The sequence below is a fragment of the Protopterus annectens genome, chromosome 11.part0 (assembly GCF_019279795.1).
Source record: "Protopterus annectens isolate FY-2018-M chromosome 11.part0, PAN1.0, whole genome shotgun sequence".
In the NCBI taxonomy this organism is placed as follows: domain Eukaryota; kingdom Metazoa; phylum Chordata; order Ceratodontiformes; family Protopteridae; genus Protopterus; species Protopterus annectens.
The window spans coordinates 118706467-118728227 of NC_056745.1; the positions used below are offsets into that span (position 1 = coordinate 118706467).

A 21761-nucleotide genomic window follows, 5' to 3' on the forward strand; every position below is an offset into this window, starting at 1 on the left:
CCAACATGCCGCACTCATGCAATATGCGAATGATTCAACCCTGATCTGCTCCGCCTCATCTCCCACCACCTTACATACACTCACTCAAGATACCTTTAACTCCGTAGAAAAATGGATATCGGGTATCCAACTAATTCTAAATCCCAAAAAGATAAAACTGCTACTATTTACCCCTAATAGATCAAAAAACCCTTCTCCTTTACCATAACATCTAAGGATGGCACCACCATCTCCCCTTCTAACCACACCAAACTTCTGGGCATTGAAATAGACAATCTCCACTTTGATGTTCACATCTCATATACCATAAAATTAGTACACAAAAAGCTAGGCACAAGTCCTTTCTCTCACAAAAAAGCAAGAGTCACTCCTGCACAAAGCCACCTTCTCTCAACTCTATTATACGCAGCACCAATATTTACCCAAATCAGACAATGTGACCTAGACAAACTAGAATCATGCTACAATAAAATAGCCAAGTTTGCTATTAACTCAACCTATAGAACCCATCACTGTACTGCACTAAAAGAACTAAAATGGCTTGAGCTACCACAGCTACTTAGCTTATCACCAGCTGGGCACAGCCTACAATATTCTCAAATATCCTGAAAAAAAACCCTCGTTGTCCAGCATACTTACTGTCTATACTGCAAACCAGTACCTAAGATCTAGTGAAAAATTTCTCCTCTCCATCACAAAGGCTAACATTAATGCAGGGAATGGGCTCTACTCCCACACTTACCAGAAATTGGAACTCTCTTCCTCTGTCCGTGTCCACTGCCCCCACCACATCCATATTCAAAAACACCCTCAAATTGCATCATCTTAGTACCTGGTTATGCCCTTGTATCACATAACCATACTCTCACTGCTGTTAACTCCCTAAACTCCTCTCTAATCACATGCTGGATCTCTGATCTCATGTAGGCTTGATCATCTGAAAGGGTACTTTTAGCTGTAGAATCTTAGTTGATATATTTTCTTATCTTACCAATGTATAACTGATATTGTCTTTTAACCTATGTTCTATATCTTTTTATCTGATTGTTTTATTAATTTCTTGTTATATTACTATGCTCAGCATACATGATGAAACCTGTTTTCTGTAGTATGCTGGATGTACTGTATTTGTATAACTTGATGCCGGAGCTTTTCTCCCCGGGCCTCCCCTGAAAATGGACCTGGTCCAGTCGGAATTTCCCGGTTAACAAATGTAAAATAAAAATAAAATAAAAAATTGCTTCCATCAGAATATATGTCTTGGCTATTTCAGCTCGTCTTCCATTAGTCAATCCTGATTTCAGCCAAACCCCATAGTTATTCCCAGGAGAGGGGGCTTCACCTCAATTCTCCTTGGAAACCCATCTTCCCAGCCAAGAAACTAAACTTGGTTGTAGAAAAAAAAATTGCACTGTTAACATTTGAACTCTGTAGCTGGTTTTGCTAGCTTGTAGTTTTTTATAGAAGACCCTCTCATTAGTGGCTGCCATTTCTTCCTGAAGAATAGCAGAGATTTGAACTTCAGGTCCAGACATGTAAGAAATGGTGCACATTTTTCCACGGCTCGAGAGTCTACTTTAGAAATTTGGTCTAGTTTGCATTCCAGCTTGATTGTAGTATGGTTCCATTACCCTCACCCCAGCAAGCAAGTCTTGTTCCTACTTCACATGCATGAATTGGCCAGATGAGTCAGAACTGTGCACACAGCATGCGTGGTATTGTGCATAACTAAACTAATGGAGTAACAAGTAGAGGAGCATAGTGCAGCAGAACAGTGAGAATGACTGTTAATGTGAAATAGACGTGCCTTCTCCCTACAAGTAAGGGATGCTTACTAGTAAAGGTTGTCATCTTGCCACTGCCTTTTTTTTTGGGGGGGGGGGGGTGATGCTGTGTGGATGTCTTGCCTTTATTTTTCCTTTGTCCGGAGCTTGAATGTTTGTTACCTGAGTAACAAGAGGAATATGCTTGAATTTGCGTGTTACGTAGTGTGAAGCCAAGTGCTCTTGAGCTGCTTCACTTACATATTTTTTCCTATTTTGAAGGATTTGGTAGTGGAGTATTAACATGACAGTACCCTTAATTTGATTTACAGTACGTCTTGGCTATTTAGATGCTTTTGGCCTCTTAGAAGTAGAATCATATTTTGCGTTGACTAAATGTTTGTAAAGAATAGAATGTAATTGTGTTTTCATTTGCAACCTAACAGTCATTCTCTTACTTTTTCAGACTTCGATTACTCATCCTGGGCCAGCCCATGTCCAGCAACAGATATCTGTTCCAGCTCCAGTAATTTCCCAGTCCCTTTCTGCTCCAGCTGTTCCTGTGAATTCTAGCCTGTTCTCCATAGGGCAATCCCTTTCTACACCTGTAGTTTCTCAGCATCCCATTCCTGTGTTGTCCACTTCTGTTCCTGCTGCCCAAGGTGGTTTTCAGTCTGTGCCAGTTTCAGTGACAACCACTCTTAACCAGCCAGTATCATCAGTTGCACCATCTGTTCCAGCAATCTCACAAGTGGCAGGACAGTCAGTTGTATTTGGTCAAGTGCCTGTGTCTGTCCAGGTACTGCCACATCTCTCTGGAGCAGTTCTTCCACAGTCCACTCCTCAGTCTGCACCTTCAGCTGCATTGCCAACCAGCCTGGGACAAGTTGCCGATATTCCACTTCAGAAAGAAGAAGCTGTTCATCAGGTACTAATTTAAAATATATGCTGACAACAGGGAAAGCCTGAGGTGAAACAAATGTTAGTAATATGATCAGAAGAATAAGGTGGCTATACAACTACAGCTTTCACTAACGTTGTTTCTGTAGGCTTTTGGTTAATGTCACATAAGAGACTAACTTTTGCCATAAGTGATGATTCATTTTATTTAAAATTTCCATGCGTATGCCACTGACATTTTAGTTCATTGGTATTGACTTCTGACCATGACATTGCTGATCTATGCTTATTTGGCACTATGAAGATGCAGTATTTGAGCTGATTACTTTTAGGCCTCTTATTTTGAATAGCCTACACATAACATGGACTTGTGTGGAAGAATTACCTAGTAGGTGACAGCCATCAGTGACCTTGTAAATAAATAATTTCTTGGGGATCATTCTACTTAGACATGATGCAGAAAATATCATTAACTTGGACATTGCTGTATGGTTCTATTCTCAATATTTGACCAATATATCTATTACGTGCCTCCAAAGTTAAAAAAATGCATTTTGATACTTTCTGTCCAGAGAACTCCTTCCCAGGGAGCACACACTGTATGTAATGTATTTATTGCCTCAATAGTACTCTGGCTCATTCATGGCTAGTAATGTCGTTGAACACCTGAGGGTTTTCTGCCAGTGATATTTTCTTGAAAAATGGAGTTATGAAGTATAACAATAAATGTATTGAGAACTGTAATAGTTGCAAAACATAAACTTCCTTCTTCAACACATCATCACAGTGACTGTAGAATTTTTTTAAGTCCCAAACCTTATTGAGCAGTTAGTAAAAATTAATTTGTTTTTTGAAATGAAGTAATTATTTCAGAATCAAAATAGTATTTGTACTAACAAGCAGTAGTTCTTATTTGTGCCACTGTGACCTTTACCAAACAGTAGATATTCTTCATATTTATCACTGCTGCAGTAGCCTGAGGTATATGGGTTTTGTCCTGCATAGTGTTTAGCAGCTGGCTAGGTTCCAGAGTTTCAATGCACCTTCCACATGGCCGAATTGGTTAACTTGAGCTGAGCTGATCAAAAAAAGGTGTTTGGGCATCAAGCCCTTCAGAGTCTTCTTGATACTAAGAGCATTCCTGTGTGGACTTCTAAGGATCAATGGTCGGCTAATGGTGTTCCAGTGCTGGCAGATATCTTTTCCTTTTGGGTGGAAAAAATATTCTGTATTGCTTTTAAACTTGGTTAGTCTACTTTTCATGAGAAACAAATACTTTTAAGCTAGGAAAAAAATATTTTTGCCTATTTCTTAAATTTTATGCGCTTTTAAACAAGATCACTTTTTAAAGTTGTGTAAAACTGCTTGTTTTCAGTGGCAAATTTGTATTTTACTAGTTTAAAGTGCTTTTTACTTTTCCTATTGCAAAAAAAAAATACTTTTTACTCCTTTCTTGTACCAGCTATTGCTAAATTTCATTAGGAATAAGTACCATTTTTGGTTTGATCATATCATGGAAAAAGCCTTAGACCTCCTTCCAGCCACAAAAAGAAAAATGTTTAAGTAGCCTTTACCAGCACTGCAGGTTGGCAGTTTGCCTCAGCTGTGGCCAAAGCTGGTTCCTCACATTATTCGCCTTTTTCTTTGGATCCTTCTGATACCCATACAGCCATAGGGGACTAAGGGATAGCCACATCCTCTGCAGCTGTTGAGAGTCCTCTCAGTTAGCAAGGGAACACCACTCTTATTGGCCATGTGTGAAGGGACGGGGAATGTGCCCTTGCTTAGCCAGAATGTTGTATCCATCCTGGGGAAGCTGTTCCTGGCTGGCAATACTGTCTGTTTTCCATAACTTTCCTGTTAGAAAGAGACAGAAAACTAGATATTTATTTTTTCCTTTGTTAGTTACACTGGACAGGATTAGTTTATTAGGCTTGGCTCAGGGTCTTGTGATGGCTCTTGATCCTCCTTGTAAGGTGGTTTGCGGTAAAAGGGAAATATTTGTCTTTTCCTGAAGAGCTTCAAGAAATTAAATGTGTAGGGGAATGTGAAGGGGCAGATTATTTGTATGTGGTGTCTGATTTTCCCTTTGAGGGATTCTGTTTCTGACATGGTTTCCAAAATGAGCAGTTGTTTTCAGAGGGAAGAGGTCCCCTAGAAAATAATGCAATTTGTTACAACTGGAATTTCCAGAATCATCACCACATCCCTCAGTGCTGTTAGCATTTGAGAATGTGTTGGTCACAGCTTGTGGTTTTCCTGACAGCCAACCTGCTACCCTTAAAGCAAGAAAGTACAGAGTACCTCAGTGTTTCAGGTTGTACACAGTAGTCCTAGACCTGGGCCAACAGCTATAGCTTGAGTTAATCCAGCTGCTGCCAAACATTTTGTTAATTGTAATTCTTCTGATAAAGATGGTAAAGCTTTTGATAACTTTTGTGGGAAAAGTGTAGGATTCTGCACCTTTGATTTTTAGGATTCTGAACTGTTAGACTTATATGTTAAATAGCTTATCCTGACTAATCATGAAGGTATAATGAATGTTTTGGCTTCATTTGCCTCTTGTGAGGAAAAATCTCCTTTGTGTAGTTTAGTTTATTGTTCGGGTCACTACTCAAGATTTGAAATGAGTGTGATTCTATAGTTACTACTGCCAGGATGCTGCCACTGGTACTGTTGCAATGTGGTTTGCCTGGCTGTATTCTCCAAAGCACCCTGATTATGTCAAAAGTAACATTTTGAATTCTCCCTTTGACAGAGATTGTTTTTGGACCCTTCACTACAGAGGTTATCAAAAAGTGTGATGCAAGAGGTAAGCTGATTGAGGGAATCTAATTTTTTTCAGCCCTCCTCCTCTAAATTGTCCAAAGGATTCTCTGCTCAGTTATTTAACTTTGGCAAGAAACAAAACCGTCTCAGCAGAATGCTGGTAAGCAGATGTTTAAAAAGCAATGGTAGAGAAGTTCTAAAAGGAAAGCAGGAGCCCCCAAAACAAAGGATACTCAAACAAGTCAGCATAACTATATAAGGGACCTTATCTGTCATCCCGTCCCCAATCACCCTGGCAATTGCTTATCCCTTCCAGAAAGTCTGAACCTTCATTTATTTCTTTGACGACAGATTGATTCAGGCAAATGGGTCCTAAATGTGATCCACATGGAATACAAATAGTGAAAGGAAATTCCTCCTTTCCAGTGGGTAATTCCTTATCTACCAGACTCTATTTCCCCTGTTCTTCAATGTAGGTTGTCTCAGGAAGTGATAGAGCCAGTTCCTTCTTCCTATATTGAGAGAGCTTTTTATTCAAGGATGTTCTTCTTGACAGGAAAAAACACTTGGAGACCAGTTCTGGATCCTTCTTTCGTAAACCAACTTGTGATAGTGCCCAGGTTCGAAATGCTGTCACTTTGCAATCTGTTACACTTTCTTTCTCATTTGTTTCCTGGTAAGACTCTATTTAAAAGATGCTTGACACATCACTGTTCATGCAGAATTCAGTTAAGGTGTTCTGTTTCTGGACAATATTATCCAGTATTCTTTGTAATGATGTTAGTCAATTCTTGGGGCTTCCTGCCATGCACAAGCCTGTAATAGGCCCTATTTCCAGAGTCTTTGCGTCATCTCTAGCTTGACTGATGTCCAATGTCCAACATCTAGATATAGCCATGCAGTCCGATGTGTTTCATGTATTCAAAACACTCAGTCAGTTGGTCAGTTAATTTTTCCTCCTACCAGTCAGGTAAGTACTCTGTTGGGGATTTTCTTCCATTAGTTTCATGTTTAAAAAGTCAACAATTGCTTGAAGTGTGGGAAACAAATCCTGCATAAGGGTTTTCACTCATTTTGCTTTTTCTGCATGGAGCCTCAGCACAACTTCTTATTGCCCTGACTGCGTAAAATTCCATGTGAAAACCTTCAACCATAGGGCCTGAGGTATTAGCCACACCCATATGGAGTCTTCATCTTCATTTTCCCCAGTGGCATTGCAACCCACTGCTACCACAGGGCCTTCGCAAACACCAGCTGTTGATAGCATTATTCCAAAGAAATGGAAAGACAAAAGGACCAAGGACTCTGGCATTCCTCAGAAAGCTCCAGCTCTAGTCCCCAAGTCTACTGATAATCCAAGTGAGGTGCCTTTGTTGCCCCCTGGTCCTGCGACTCCTAGGCGTGAACCCTGTTGCATGACTCCTTGACAGGCTGCCATAGTTTCCATCCTACCTACCACGGTTACCACAATACAGATGTTGGTCTGGGCTGAGGTCGCCTAGCAGACCTCTACGTCAGAATCCACATTGTGGGTATTGAGGTGGAGACACCCTGTCTACCAGGCCAAAACCCAGGGCCCCTAAAAGTAGTACATGAATTCATGAAATCCAGAAAGCCCTCCCTCATTTCTGCTGCTGAAGCCTCCCCATCCAAATGAAGCAGGGAGACGGCCTTTCAAGTGATTCAAATTCTATAAGCATAGAAGATGAGGAAGAATTGTCCTACTCTAGTCACCTGCCACCACAAAATTGTCCAGCTTTGAAATCTCACACCCTATGTCCCCCCCCCCCCCCCAATCAAGGAACTTACTTTCAGGAAAACCCTTCATAGAACGAAGGAGGCTTTCAATTTTGAAAGCAAACAGTTCTCACAAGCTCAGACCCATTATTGGGAATTGCTAAGTTTGCCTTCTCCCAAACCACTGGATAGCCCTCCTGTACATGTAGTACTAGATGATGTCTTTGAAGATATTCCTTTATATCCTGATTCTTTACTGCTTACTCCTAGGAAACTAGACAGGCTGTGCAGAGAGATGAATCACACAAGCACCTTTGCAGAAATCCCATGGCTGACCCCTCTAGTCTTTACCGATTCCACAAAAGGTGTACCTAAGGGAACAACTAGACATCCCTTATCCTAATGGTAGGGAAGGTAGAATAAATAAATTTGGGATAAAAGCTTATACCACTGCCACCCTTACAATGAGAACATTGAATTTGCCAGTTTCGTGTGCTAAAGTACTTTGAATCTCTGCAGGACAAAATTCTAGTTAAGGTGGACTCTATTGCAGATAAACCCTTATCAAAGGAGATTCAGGAGACAGCAAGAGAAACATTGCAAGTCTCCAGACACTCCCTACCTAAAGTGTGGCTGACACCTTAGATGCATCATGCAGAGCAGCTGCAACAGAATGTTTCATCCACAGAGACATGCATGGCTCAGGATCCAGGTCAAGGCTGAACTACTGGATGCTGCACTACACAAAGGATTCCTTTTCAGAGCGCCACCTGACCATTTTTTTGAGAAGCTGTACAACAAAGGAAAGCAACTAAAAACTGAAGGAATTTTATTGGTCTCTGACACTAATATACAACAGGAATTGCTCCTCAAAATATTGGCCCTTTCCTCCTAGAAAAGCCCAAGGGGGAGCCCTTCCCATGGGATGAGACCCAGACAATCTAGGAGGCGTTAATCTAGAACAGTTGTACAGAACAAAAAGCTCCAAAGAGCGCACTCAGCACAGAGACTGGCTGTACCTCTGTTTAATCCCAGCATTCCATACCCATCCCCTTCAAACCTCTGTGTGGGACAGACGACTTACTAAATGAGTGGAAAATCATCACCAGAGACTAAAGGGTTTTCAACATCATAGAAAAGGGTGGGTACTTTATCCATTTCATAGAAATCCCAAACTTCTTGGGCATTCCAAAATCATCAAAAGAACAGGAAAGTCTGTTACCAACTATCTTCTGAGAGCTACTGTGCTAAGGATCTATTCAACTTGTTTCTCTAGGTTAAACTGGGATCTTTCTAGATCCAAGAAAGGAGAGCACCTGGGGTCTCATCTTGGACCTTTCAAAACTCAATTTTCTCAATATCCCAAAGTTCAAAATGCTTACTTTACAAAAAGGTACTTCCATGTTCTTCCAAGATGTCTCCATGGTCACTCTAGACCTAAAAGACATGTCCCCATAGCAGACAGTCACAGAAAATACCCAAGATTTGTAGCAGCAGACTCTTTTCCAGATGTTCTTTATATTGATCACTGCTGCAGTAATTTTAGCTATGTGAATTATATCCTGCCAAGGATATAACAGCCAGCCAGCTTCCAAAGCTTCAGGACACCTTCCACATGCCCAAACTGTCAGGCAGTTTGAGCTGACTAAAAGACAAATATGGGTGCCAAGCCCTTCAGAGATTTATTGCCACTGAAGAAGTACGCTCATCTGAGGCTTTTGAGAATCAACACTCTGCTTTCATTACCTGGGCAGATAAGTTCCCTGGAGTGGGGGGGCTTCCAGTTTCTTAATATTTACAGATGTTGCAATGCATTCATCTTCAGTAAAGTGATTTTAAAGCTAGGAGTGTTGTGTGTTAACAGATTGTCTCAGGACTGTAGCATAATTTTAAAAAGGACACTTGTCATTTCCCTGTTTAAAAGTAGTGATGTTATGTAGTCCTATCTCGCCTACATTCTTACTCGTGGGTTCGGAGCCGAATATCTGCTCCGACTCGGCCTATTTTACTAGCTCAAAAAGTCTCTGATTGGCTGGGCTAAGAGGGTATCCCATGGTACACTGCTCCATATCCCCAGATCTCGTTTACCGCTTGTAGAGCTCGGACGTGGTCTCGCTTGGCTGTGGCTAAGTACCTTATTTTGACTTATTTCTCTTTAGAAATTGGTTACTTTATACCCAAAAGCTATTTTAATAGCTATATCTTGCTGCTGTCGCTGTGATTGTGTGTGTTCTTGGTGTTTTGTGGTATCCCTAACTGTTCCCACGGGCTAGGCCCGTTTTAGTTAGAGGACCTAGTCCTCCCTTAGTTTGAGATTTTTGTGTGTTTGTTCTCTGTGTTGTCTGAAGAACCGTTTTAATTAGAGGTTCTGGCAGTGGTGTCTTTTTTGTGGCTATCATTTATTTAGGGGTTCGCTGAGTCTGTGTAGTATTGTTTGCTAGTGTACTTGTGGGCTTTCCCGCCCGTTTTGCAAAGTTTAACTGTTCTCTAGAGTTAGCAGATAATGTCTAAGGATCAAAAGGAACATGAGCCTTCTGGCTTTAAAAAATGTTCAAAATGCGGATATAAAATGTCCATCACAGATGGGCACTTTGTGTGTGTCTACTGCCTTGGAACCATCCACTTACAGGAGTCGTGTAGCTTTTGCCACGCGTTCAGTCCTAGGGTGCTCCAAGAGAGGAAAAACAAATTGATTTTAAAGGGACTACTTAAACTGTCTTTTGAAGAAGCTATAGATTCGGCTTCCAGTTCCCAGTCGAAATCTAAAGCCTCCAAGTCCAAGAAAAGGTCTCCGGCTCCTTCTGCATCTTCGGAGCCTCCAGAGAAAATTACTATATTGGACTCTGCTTCCTCTGCTCCATTGTCCTCTGGGCCGCAGGAGGTGTCTGTGTTAAGTGATTCGGTGTCCGCTCCGATTATTCTCGAACCCATTCGGAGCCGGTCGCCTAGTGTGAGGCATGGTTCACCAGATAAGAGATCACACTGTCCATCCATCTCCTCCAAATCTTCCAGGCTTTCTGATTTGGATGTTGATAGGGTAGTGCAGAGGCTCCTGCAGTCGCCAGTGTTGGCTAAATTGTTTTCGGCTCCGATCCATTCGGCTCTGGAGCCAGTTCCTATGACTGTTTAGATGATTCCTCCTCCGAGTACATCTTTGTCGTCGGAGCCGGTATGTTCCGCTCCGAGTGATGTTCTTGCGCTGGCTCCGATACCCCCTTGGGCTTATCGATACCGACCTCTGCTCAGACCATGTCGGTTCCGTCCACAGGATTTGAGACTCTGGTCTCCTCGGTCGGGCCCGAAGGGGATACTTCGGGACATCTTTCGGTTCTGAGTCTCCCACTTGGTACATTGGCTCGGGGGACCCCAGTCGTCGCCTTGGAGGTCGGTCGTTCCTCGGACTCGGGGGACCTGCCTTCGAGGGCATGTGGAGCGAGCTGGCCAGATCATCAGCTACATCACCCGGGTCGGTCATTCCATCCCTTACCACTCTGGCGAGAGCTTCTGACACTCACCTATCCTTGGACAGTAGAGTGCCAGGCCCTAAGGACACCCCCACGAGCGGTCCCCCACTTTCTGAACGTCTCCCAGAGTCTGTGCCTGAGGAACCTCCCAGAAAGAAATTGTGCAAGAGGAAGCACATAGACTCATAGGACGAGTCTCTCACTTCCGATACTGACCTCGAGGAATCGGAAGGATCCCCCAAGTCTTCCTCTGACGTTTCCTTCTCCGATATCCTGGAGATACTGAAACAGAGGAGACTGGCCTTCCAAAATTCCTTCCGAGGAGGAGTCAGTATTCCTTAAGGCTTTTGGCGCTCAACCCTCCGCTTCCTGGGTGTCCCCACCCTTTGATGAACTTCTTGACCTTATTTGTCGAAGGGTGTGGGAAAACCCTGATGTTCTTCGTTCCACATTGCTGCAGTCCTTACTATTGGGTAGTCCTCTGTCCAGTCGGCCCGAATACCAGAGGGTCAGGGCGCATTAGACTGACGCCAGTAGGGTACTCGCATGACCGACGCCATATCCTCAGTCTTTTGCCGCATGGTCGATGCAGAAGCAGTTTTGAGTGCAGGTTGGCGTTCTGAAATATTTCAAACCGGAGTTTCAGACCGAATCAGAGTTGGCTAAGTACCCGTAGAACATTTTGTTTTCTTGCCTCAGTATTTAACCGGATGTCAGAAAAAGTGAATAACTGTATTTCTTGTGGGAAACAGATACCTCATAGGGATTACCATACCTTGTGTATACCTTGTTTAGGGCCTGAGCACGACGTTGTTGGATGCCGCTCTTGTGCTAGGTTTAACAAACGCACTATTAAGAGGAGGTTAGACTGTGCCAGGTTAGTGTTTGGGAAGCGCCGCAATTATAAAATGCCGCCGGATGCTCCGACGCCCGCTTCGTCCAAGAAGCGCAAGGACAAAACAGCGAAGCCTAGGGTTGATGAACCGGCAGTCCCGGACGTCGGTTCTTTAGTAGACTCAGTGGAGCCAGAGGTATTGCCAGGAGTTTCTTTGGAGTCTCAGGCAGAGACTTTACTGTTACAGGATGTGCCTTCTCAGGAGGTAGGCCAGGCTGAGGGGTCTTCTCAGGTAACTGTTCTTCCCTCTCTTCCCAAGGTAGTTAGAGCCTCTCCTTCTGTTGCCAAAACTTCTTCGAGAGGTAGGCCAAGTTTAGCTTCAGTGGGGGCTTCCCCTAGCACTTCAGGTTCTGTGCCTAAGAAACATATGCTTAAAATGGCAGAAGATTTGATTACTATGATTAGAGGTTCTATGCCCCCTCCTGATAAGAGGCCTAGGGTGGAACCTGAGTTTGAGTGTTTGGAACAGTATTCAGAGGCTTCAGAGTCTTCTGGAAGATTTGCAGGAGTTTCCACCTTATTCTGATTCTGATGTGGATGATTCCACTCCTACAGCTTCTCCTCCTGAGGATTTCTCATTTTCAGAGACTCTGCATTCCATGAGAGAACACTTTAAATGAGAAGGCCAAGATTTCTCTGATTCCAGGAAAAGGCTTAGGGAATTCTTATTTTTACCCCAACATAGGCCCTTAGCTATACCTCCTGTGTTGAATGTGGTGGAAGATGTTTTTGCAGAGGCTTCCCTGAACCCTGACTCTTTGCCTCCTGCTCCTGTTAAACCTGATAGGTACTATAGGGTGCCTGAAGCTCATAAGTATTTGTTTAAGAGTCCTAGGCGGATCCAGAAACTGTTTCTCAGGGGCCTAAAGGTGTTAAGGCCTCTGTGGTTAAAAATCCTGTTCCCACTGATAAAGAGGCAAGGGCTTTGGATAGGTGGGGAAAGAAAGTGTATACTTCTTCCACTCTAGCCATGAGAGCGTTGAATTGTCAGTTTCACATGCTAAAATATCAAAATTATCTCCTTTCACAATTGAAATCTAAGGTGGATGCTTTAGCGGAAGGTATTGAGTGTAAAGAGTTGCTGGATTTAGTTCATGTGTCTGAACAAGTAGGTAAGCATTCTTTGCAATGTGGTTTTGATGCTGTACAGGCCTCTTCGAGGGTGGCTGCTACTAGTTCTGTTCTTCGCAGGCATGCCTGGTTGAGGGATCAGAATTTAGCTGAGCGGACCCTTTGATGAACTTCTTGACCTTATTTGTCGAAGGGTGTGGGAAAACCCTGTTTCTGTGGAGCCCGTACCCAGGCGTCCCAACAAATTTCTCTCCGCCCCTCAGGGAAAAGAGTTTCTGTCAAAGGGAGTCCCTGTAGATGCCATGGTGGTGGCGGCAGCCACCCAGAAGGAGGTAGCAGAGTCTTCCTCTTCGGTCCAGCCTCCTAACAAAGAGTCTAGGACTATGGACCGGTACGGGAAGTGTACCCTGTCTTCAGCAACCTTCACCTTACGGTCGCTGAATTATTTGTCTCATTTCACTTGGCTCCAGAGAGATCTCCTCAAAGAACTGGGAGATACTCTTGCGGGTAACATACCTGAGGCGGTGGCTCAGACAGTTAACGCACAGGTTTCTACCCTCAACTTCATTGCGAACTCGTCCATGCGATTCATTTTGTATGCGGCTGAGGGAGCGAGTAGGTCAGCAAGCTCAGGGGTTGCTCTTAGAAGGCAAGCCTGGCTGCGCCTGTGTCACTTCGCGGAGGCCTTCAAGTCTTCCTTCACTGATGCCCCATTTGATGGTTCCTCCTTGTTTGGGGCCAAAGTGAAAGACACCCTGACCAGGTGCGAGCAAGAGGGAAAGACCCTGTCTGCCATAGGGGTCCGTTTTTCCCTTCCGTCTAGGCCTTATCCCAAGGCCCAGCGGGGGGGGGGGGGGTTTCCTGCCGCACAAGGTGAACCCCCCTCCAGAGGCAGTGGAGAGGGGAGTTATTCAGGAAGACGTCGCCCCAGAGGCAAAGGGGGCCCCTGCAATTCCGGAGACCGCGATGACTCCTGTGGCTCCCCATACTCTCATTCCTGAGGATGTGCCCGACTGTGCTTATCCGGAGCCATTCGGGGGTCGAATTTCCTTGTATCCGGAAGCCTGGGAAAACATTACCCATGGGTATTAAGTATAATTTCCGGAGGTTACCTCATTCCATTCTCTTCAGTACCCCCTCCAATAATAAAAATCCTGGACATTCCACCCAGTCAAAGGGATCAAGCAGCCTCAGAGATATCTCAGCTGCTAGGAAAAAGGAGCCATCCAACCAGTCCCCTCAGACCAAATCGGATTAGGGACTTACTCAAGATTCTTTTTGGTGCCGAAAAGAACAGGGGACCTGAGACCCATACTTGATCTCAGTCAACTCAACAATTACGTACACAAGTCCAAATTCCGTATGGTCACTCTACAATCGATTCTCCCATTGTTGGGAGAGGAAGTATGGATGTGCTCCATCGACCTCAAGGATGCTTACTACCATGTCAAAATGGACAGGGCATCCAGGTGTCACCTACGCTTCCGGCTGGGAGCCAGTCACTTCCAGTTTTGAGACCTGCCCTTTGGTCTCACCACAGCCCCAAGGGTGTTCACCAAGTGTATGGCAGTGGTGACGGCTCACTTGAGACGCTAAGGATTCCAGGTGTTTCCGTACCTGGACGACTGGCTCCTTACCGCCCCCACCACCATCAACTAATTCAGACCAGGGACGCTACCATCAGTCTGCGTCACCGATTAGGCATCACAATAAACTGGAAAAAAATCTGCCTTATTGCCCTTACAGCGTGTCACTTTTATAGGAGCAGAGTTGGACACCATTCAAATGCGAGCATTCTTACCACAAGAGAGGATCACAGGGTTGCAACAACAGATACTCACACTGTTGCCCCTGAGACATGCGAAGGCAAGACTGATTCTACAACTCCTAGGTACCATGGCAGCGACTATCATGTTGGTTCCTCTAGCGAGATTACACATGAGACTTCTTCAATGGCTCTTCTTTGTCCAATGGTCTCTCCAGAGACTTTCACTATCCCATCCAATCTTAATGACAGACAGATGCAAGCAGGACCTCCGCTGGTGGCTGTGCACCAACAACTTGAATGGGAGAAAGCCCTTTGTCCCACCCATCCCTGTTGCCACGGTGACCACGGATGCCTCCCAGATGGGGTGGGGGTGGGGGGCATTATCTCAGCAGGACGGTCCAAGGCACGTGGCAGGAGCACGAGATACAGCTGCACATAAACGTCCTGGAGATGAGCAGTGCTTCTTGCGTTGCAGGCACTTCAAGAAGTTCTTCCTCTAGGGACTATTGCGATACACCCAGACAACATGTCAGTAGTGTGGTATCTCAACAAGCAAGGTAAGAACCTGATCTTACCCACTATGCAGAGAGGCCATGCACGTGTGGCATTGGGCAATAGCTTCCCAATGGTTTCTGGTGGCAACGCACATTCCGGGGAAGACCAATGTAATAGCGGACAAGCTAATCAGGGCAATTCTTATGCCCTACGAGTGGTCCCTGAATCGCCTGGTTGCAGAGCGAATCTTGAGCAGATGGGGTCAGCCTTGCTGTGACCTTTTTGCCAGCCCTCTCAATGCGAAATGCAGCAACTACTTCTCGCTGATCCCCCCACCGGGGGAATCACCCAGGGATGCTCTGGTTCACAATTGGCCCTCCGGTCTGCTTTATGCTTTCCCTCCGTTTCCCCTTTTCTCAAGGGTGATTCAGAAAGCAAAATCCTTGGGAAGCAGAATGATTCTGATTGCCCCACACTGGCCTCGTCAATTTTGGTTCCCCTTCCTTCAGCCTTATTGTGGATACTCCTTGGATTCTGGAACCTCTTCCAGATTTACTGACGCACATGTCGGGACAGTTCCACTCCTCTCTGAGGACACTCCGGTTGACAGCCTGGCTACTCCACTTCCATAGTTAGTCAGACGTCACAATTTTTCACCAGAAGTGGTCCATATATTATCGTCCTCTCATAAACCATCCACTAGAAAAATCTACTCTAGCAAATGGAAAAGGTTCTCTGTCTGGGCTCATTCTAGAGGCATTGATCCCTACATGGCTCCAAATGATTTGATTCTGGAGTATTTGTCTATGCTGTTCTATCAAGGGTCCGCATCAGCCACCATCAAAGTTCAGCTGGCGGCTATATAAAACTTCCACGTGGCCAATGAACCTAGCCTTATGGCACACGGACTATGTAAAGCATTTATTAAAAGTACTCTATTACTTCGTCCTCCAGTATCCCAACCTGTCATGCCTTGGGACCTCAATTTTGTTCTTCAAGCCCTCACTCTTCCACCATTCGAGCCTGCAGCTACCTGTGAGTTAAAATTTTTAACATGGAAATCGGCATTCTTAATAGCAGTCACTTCAGCGAGGCGAGTCTCTGAAATTCTAGCCCTCTTCATCAAACCCCCATATTTGATCTTTTATAAAGATAGGGTCTCTCTTGGACCAAACCCATCATTTCTTCCCAAAGTGGCTTCTGTGTCTAATATGAATCAGTCTATTGAGCTGCCGGTTTTCTTACCCAACTTTTCTAACAAGGCAGAATTCAGATTTCACCAATTGGATGTACATAGACAGTTACACTTCTGTCTACACCAGACAAAAGATATCCGGAAGTCTGACCAACTCTTTATTTCCTTTTCGGAGAACCGTCTCGGTTCACCAGTATCTAAGGTCACACTCTCTAGATGGATAGCTAGCAGTATCTCCTTCATCTATCGGACAGCAGGTAAAAATTTTCCTTTTCCAATAAAATCTCATTCCACAAGAGCGGTTTCCACATCCACAGCCTATCAAGCTAGATTGTCAATGGATGATATATGTGCTGCAGCTACTTGGGCTTCTCCTCACACCTTTGTTTCTCATTATAAATTGGACATGGTTTCCAGAGGCAGATCTTCATTTGGCTCCACAGTTCTCAGGAGTATTTTCCTATGAGCCACCCAGGATGTAGGTGCTAGGGACGCTTGTCACACGGGTAAGAATGTAGGCGAGAAAGGACTACATAACATCAAGAAGTTATGTACTCACCATAACGTTCGATGTATGCAGTCCATCTCGCCTCACATTCTTAATTACCCTCCCGCCTTCCCCCTGCCTGGAGGATTTGGAAGTTAGGTAGTCTCTTGCAGAGTCCCTTTGGATAGTTTTTGTTTGTATGGATGCGAGGTATGTATGGAGTAATTATGTTAGCAGCAAACTAGATCTGGGGATGTGGAGCAGTGTACCATCGGATACCCTCTTAGCCCCGCCAATCAGAGACTTTTGAGCTAGTAAAATAGGCCGAGTCGGAGCCGATATTTGGCTCCCAACCCACGTGTAAGAATGTGAGGCGAGATGGACTACATACATCGAACGTTATAAGTACGTAACTTCTTGATTTCTAACTGATAAAATAAGCAGTCTCTCCACAGAAAATATTTTAAATGTGGGTCTGCCATAGTAATGTGGGTCTGCCATAGTATTTGAAAGTGCTTTTTACTGTGTGTGTTTGTCAGAATAAAGTAACTTTTGTGAACTGGTAGTTTTGCTGGCATTGCTGCTAGTTTTCCCTGGGATAGAGTCACCATTTTTGGCTTGATAGTGGAACAGATAGTCAGTCCCACTGTTGGTCCTTCTACTATCCACAAAAAAAAAAAAGTTAAGCAAACAGCCTTTGCCACCACAGCAAGCTAGCAATTTTCCTCAGTTGCTTGGGGGTGGGGGGTGCTGTTTGTCTTACTTCAGACCTCTCATCTTTTACCCTTGATCCCTCTGGTATAGCACCTACAGCCACTATGGACTAAGGGTTAGTTCTGTCCTCTGCGGCTGTTGGCGTCCCCTCAGTGGGCAGTTTTGTCAGTCCTGGAAGAGGGAACAGGGAAGGTTAGTTAGAAGGTTGTCCTCGTCCTTGAGGAAGCAGTGGCTGCCATTAGCAACACAGCTGACCTCATTTTTCCTGTCAAAAAGAAACACGAAAATTAAGCATGTATCTTCTCCTCCTCAAACTTCTTCAGTAAGCGTAGTTTACTGGGACTAGCTCACGGTTTCATTCAGGCTATTGATCCTTCTTGTTTCCAGTAAAAGAAGGATGCCTCCTTTCCTAAAGAGATTCAAAGTTCTGAATCTGAACAGGAAGAAGCAGGGATCGATTCAGGGTTTTGTCCTCAGATTTCTGATTCAAACTAAGAGGAGAGCTCACTTTCTGATTCTCCCTTTAGGAGTTTCTCTTTCTGAGAGACTAATGCCAGAATGCCCCAGTGTTTTCAGTGGGAGAACACGGAGGTTCCTCAGTCCCTCAAAAATACTTTGAGTTGTTACAGAAGGATTTTCTAGAACCTACACCCATTCCTCCTGTCTTGTCTGCTTTAGAGGATTTGTCTAACTGCTTGCAATTTTCCTGGTAGGCAGCCAGCTGTCTCTAAAAAGGCAAATAGCATGTATAAAGTTACTCAGTCTTTTAAATATATATACACTATTCCCAAACCTGAACCAGCAGCTGTAGCCTTAGTTGACTCCACTGCTGACTAAGCAGTTGCTTAATTCCAATTCTACTCATCCTGATAAGATTTGGAAATTTAGTGATAAGTATGGGGGAAAAGTGCATTAGTCTGCCGCTTTGAATTTCAGAATTTGAAATTGTCAGGCTTATAAGTTAGTTTATTCTGACATATTGTGAAAATATGAGGAATGATGTTCATCGTGTTTCACTGCTGCAGTCATTACACTTTGGTTATCCTGCCGTCAGGTGGTCCCGCAGTCGGCCAGAGTTCCAAAGTCTTGGTCCGGCGTCAGTTGCTGTCGCTTCTTCCCTGACGTCAGTGCGCCAGGGGTATATAAGTTGCAGCCTACGCCATTTTCTTCAGTCTTTCTTGCCGCACGGTGCCCGAAGCAAAAACAGTTCGCAAGTGCCGGTCGGCTGACTCCTGAGATTTTCAAATTCGAATTTCAGAACCAAAGTCTTCAGTAAAGCTAAGTAATCCGTTGGGGAAACATTTTCTTGCCTCAGACCGATGTCAGTAAAAGTTAATAATTGCATTTCTTGTGGGAAGCCAAATACCTCATAAGGATTTTCATTCTTACTGTATTCCATGCCTAGGCCCAGACCTCGACGTCACTAGTTGTCGGTTTGTGCTAGATTTAACAAGCGCACTATTAAACGTCTGTTTGATTTTGCACACCATTATTTTGGCCGAAGGTTCAATTATACCATTAAAACAAATTGCTCCACAGCTGGAAAGGTGGCGCTGGAAATCCAGAAGTAAAAAATCCAATGCGAATGCTGTGCTGGTACTCCTGCTCAAGCAGAAAATAAAAGGATTCTTATTGAATAAAAAATCTCTTGTTTTATTAAAAAACAATCAACGACAATCTCATCTCATCAATTATACCATGCCGTCGGAACAACCGACCGGAATATGCAAAAAACGTAAAGACACAGATAAAGACAGGCATCCGAGGTCCAAAACTGACGAAACCTCTAATAGGCCAGTCGCCGGTTCTCAGTGAGGCACTTTCGCAGCCCCTGACACCCGCTACCTCAGAGCCACAGGCCGCCTCCGACTCCCACATGGAGATTTCTAGGCCTCTGGAAACTCAAGGTATTGGGCCTACGGAAATTAACCGCTCGGATGGGTCCGGAGCCGCTGAGCAGGCATCGGCTTCTGAGGGTGTTTTCAGACCTTCACAGCTTACCATCAAAACAACCAAGTCTAAAACTCCTTTAAAGACAAAGAAACAAGTACAGCATTCACCGTGTAAGGCCTCAGTGCCTAAAAAACAGATGCTGAAAATGGCCGAAAACCTAATTACTTTGATCAGGGGATGTTCATCATGCATACAGCTGCAGTCATAACAGATGGGTTCTCCTGCCGTCAGGCAGGTCCTTGGTCGGCCGAATTCCAAAGTCTAGGTCCGGCGTCGGTTGTCGTCGCTTCTTCCCTGACGTCAGTGCAACAGGGGTATAAAAAAACCAGCCGATGCCATTTTCTCCAGTCTTTCTTGCCGCGCGGTGCCCGAAGCAGAAGCAGTTCGCAAGTGCCGGTCGGCCAGCTCCTGAGATTACAAAAAATTTGGAAACCGAAGTCTTCTTAAAAGCTAAGTACCCCGTTGGGGAAACTTTTCTTGCCTCAGACCGATGTCAGACAAAGTTAATAATTGTATTTCTTGTGGGAAGCAAATACCGCATAAGGATTTCCATTCCCTCTGTATACCTTGTTTAGGCCCAGACCACGACGTCTCGGTCTGTCGCTTTTGTGCTACATTCAATAAACGCACTTTTAAGCGTCGGGCGGAGTTCACCCAGCATTTTTTTGGGAAAGCATTTAACTATACCATGTCGTCGGATACTCCGACTCCGGTTTTGTCTAAAAAACGCAAAGACAAGGACCGACACTCGAGGTCCGCGGCCTCTACCGACACCATGCCAAAGCCGACTACACGTGTTCCGGTTCTCAGCGAGGCGCCTACGCAGCCCCTGATTACCGATGACACATCTTTGGTGGTGTCTCCTGTACCCGAGGTTGCAGGCTCCTCGGCCCACACCCCGACTACAGATACCGAAGCCACTCTTGGCGTTGAAATACAGAATGTGGACAGGTCCACCTCCACTCAAGGTGTCTTCAGACCTTCCTCTTCTTTCTCCATCAAGGCTTTCACCAAGTCTAAAGCAACCATGCACCCTAAGAGACCAGCTACACAGGGCCCATCTCCAGGCCCCATGCCTAAGAAACAGATGCTTAAAATTACTCTCATCAGAGGTTCTCAGCCACCTCCGGACAAAAGGCCCAGAGTGGAGGAAGATTCCCCCCCTCTGATCAGGGCTCCATTATTTCAGAACACTCTGATGATCAGGAACAGTCTTACTCCCCTTTTGAAGACTCTGATGCAGAGGAGTCTATTCCTTCTGTATCCCCCCCCCTGAGGATTACTCATTTGGGGAAACTTTGCATACCTTAAGGGAACACTTCCACTGGGAAGGCCAGGATTATTCAGATTCCAAGAAAAGGCTCAGGGAATTTCTTTTGTTACCCCAGCACAGGCCTCTGGCTATACCTCCTGTCTTGGACATCCTAGATGATGTTTACTTGGAGGCCTGTCTTAACCCGGACTCTCTACCTCCAGCTCCAGTTAAGTCTGACAGGTACTACAGGGTTCCTGACTCACACCAATTTCTATACAAAAGCCATGCTGCTGACCTAGAAACCATCTCACAGGGGCCCAAGGGAGTTAAGGCCTCCATTGCCAAAAATCCATTGCCTTCCGAGAGAGATTCCAGATCCTTAGAAAGGTGGGGAAAAAAGGTATATACCTCGGCTACCTTAACCATGAGGGCTTTAAACTGTCAGTTTCATATGCTAAAATACAAACAGTTTCTGTTATCTCAATTGAAAAGTAAAATGTCACAACCTGAACAACCAGACTTGAAGGAGTTGCTGGATTTGATGCATAGTGCAGAACAAGTGGGTAAACATACCTTACAATGTGGTTTTGATGCTCTAGAGGCCTCATGTAGAGCTGCTGTTACAAGTTCAGTCATACGTAGGCATGCCTGGCTCAAGGAACAAGCCTTGCCTGATCATGTCAAAGCTAAATTACTAGACACCCCTCTTCAAAAGGATGTATTATTTGGGGCAAATGCTGAGGAAGTATTACGGAAAATGGAGGAAAAGGCTAAATCAATGCAAACTGTGAAAGAATTTCTGCAGGTTCAACCCCCACGTTTTAGTAGAAATTGGCCTTCCAAAAACTGGTCCTTTCCTGCCACAGACAGACACCAAAGAGGCAGATACAGGCGCCCGAGGGGCAGAGGACAATCGCAAGGATCGTACAGAGGCAGACAATGGCAAGCTCCTACACAAAGAGGTGGTGAGGACAACTCACAATCTTTCAGAAAGCAAACCCAATGACTTTCCCCTTTGCATGCCAACCAGGTCTCAAATAGCAGCCCCCTTAGGAGGAAAGCTGGCACTATTCTCAAAAAATTGGCATGTTGTCACAAAGGACAAATGGATCCTGGACATTATAAACAGAGGCTACAAATTCCATTTTCATACCCTTCCAAAAATGAGAGGCATGCCAAACCTGCCACACAATCAAAGGGCAGAGGCACAAAAGCAAATTTCAGATCTTATAAACATGAAAGCTATTCAAGAGGTACCTACACACGAACAAGGCCAAGGTTTTTATTCCAGGCTA

At 44.7% G+C, this 21761-nt stretch overlaps 2 protein-coding genes across 2 annotated transcripts in view; both read left to right on the forward strand.

The window, feature by feature from the left end:
• The window catches only part of LOC122815200 (serine/threonine-protein kinase WNK1-like), a 1238062-nt gene that overhangs the window by 1021950 nt on the left and 194351 nt on the right, over positions 1-21761 (forward strand). The window lies entirely within an intron of this gene.
• Positions 1-21761, forward strand: part of LOC122815199 (serine/threonine-protein kinase WNK1-like) — a 3137204-nt gene that overhangs the window by 250757 nt on the left and 2864686 nt on the right. The window contains exon 3 of the mRNA XM_044087493.1: positions 2230-2691. Coding sequence (XP_043943428.1) covers positions 2230-2691 — 462 coding nt within the window. The remainder of the gene's footprint in view (positions 1-2229; positions 2692-21761) is intronic.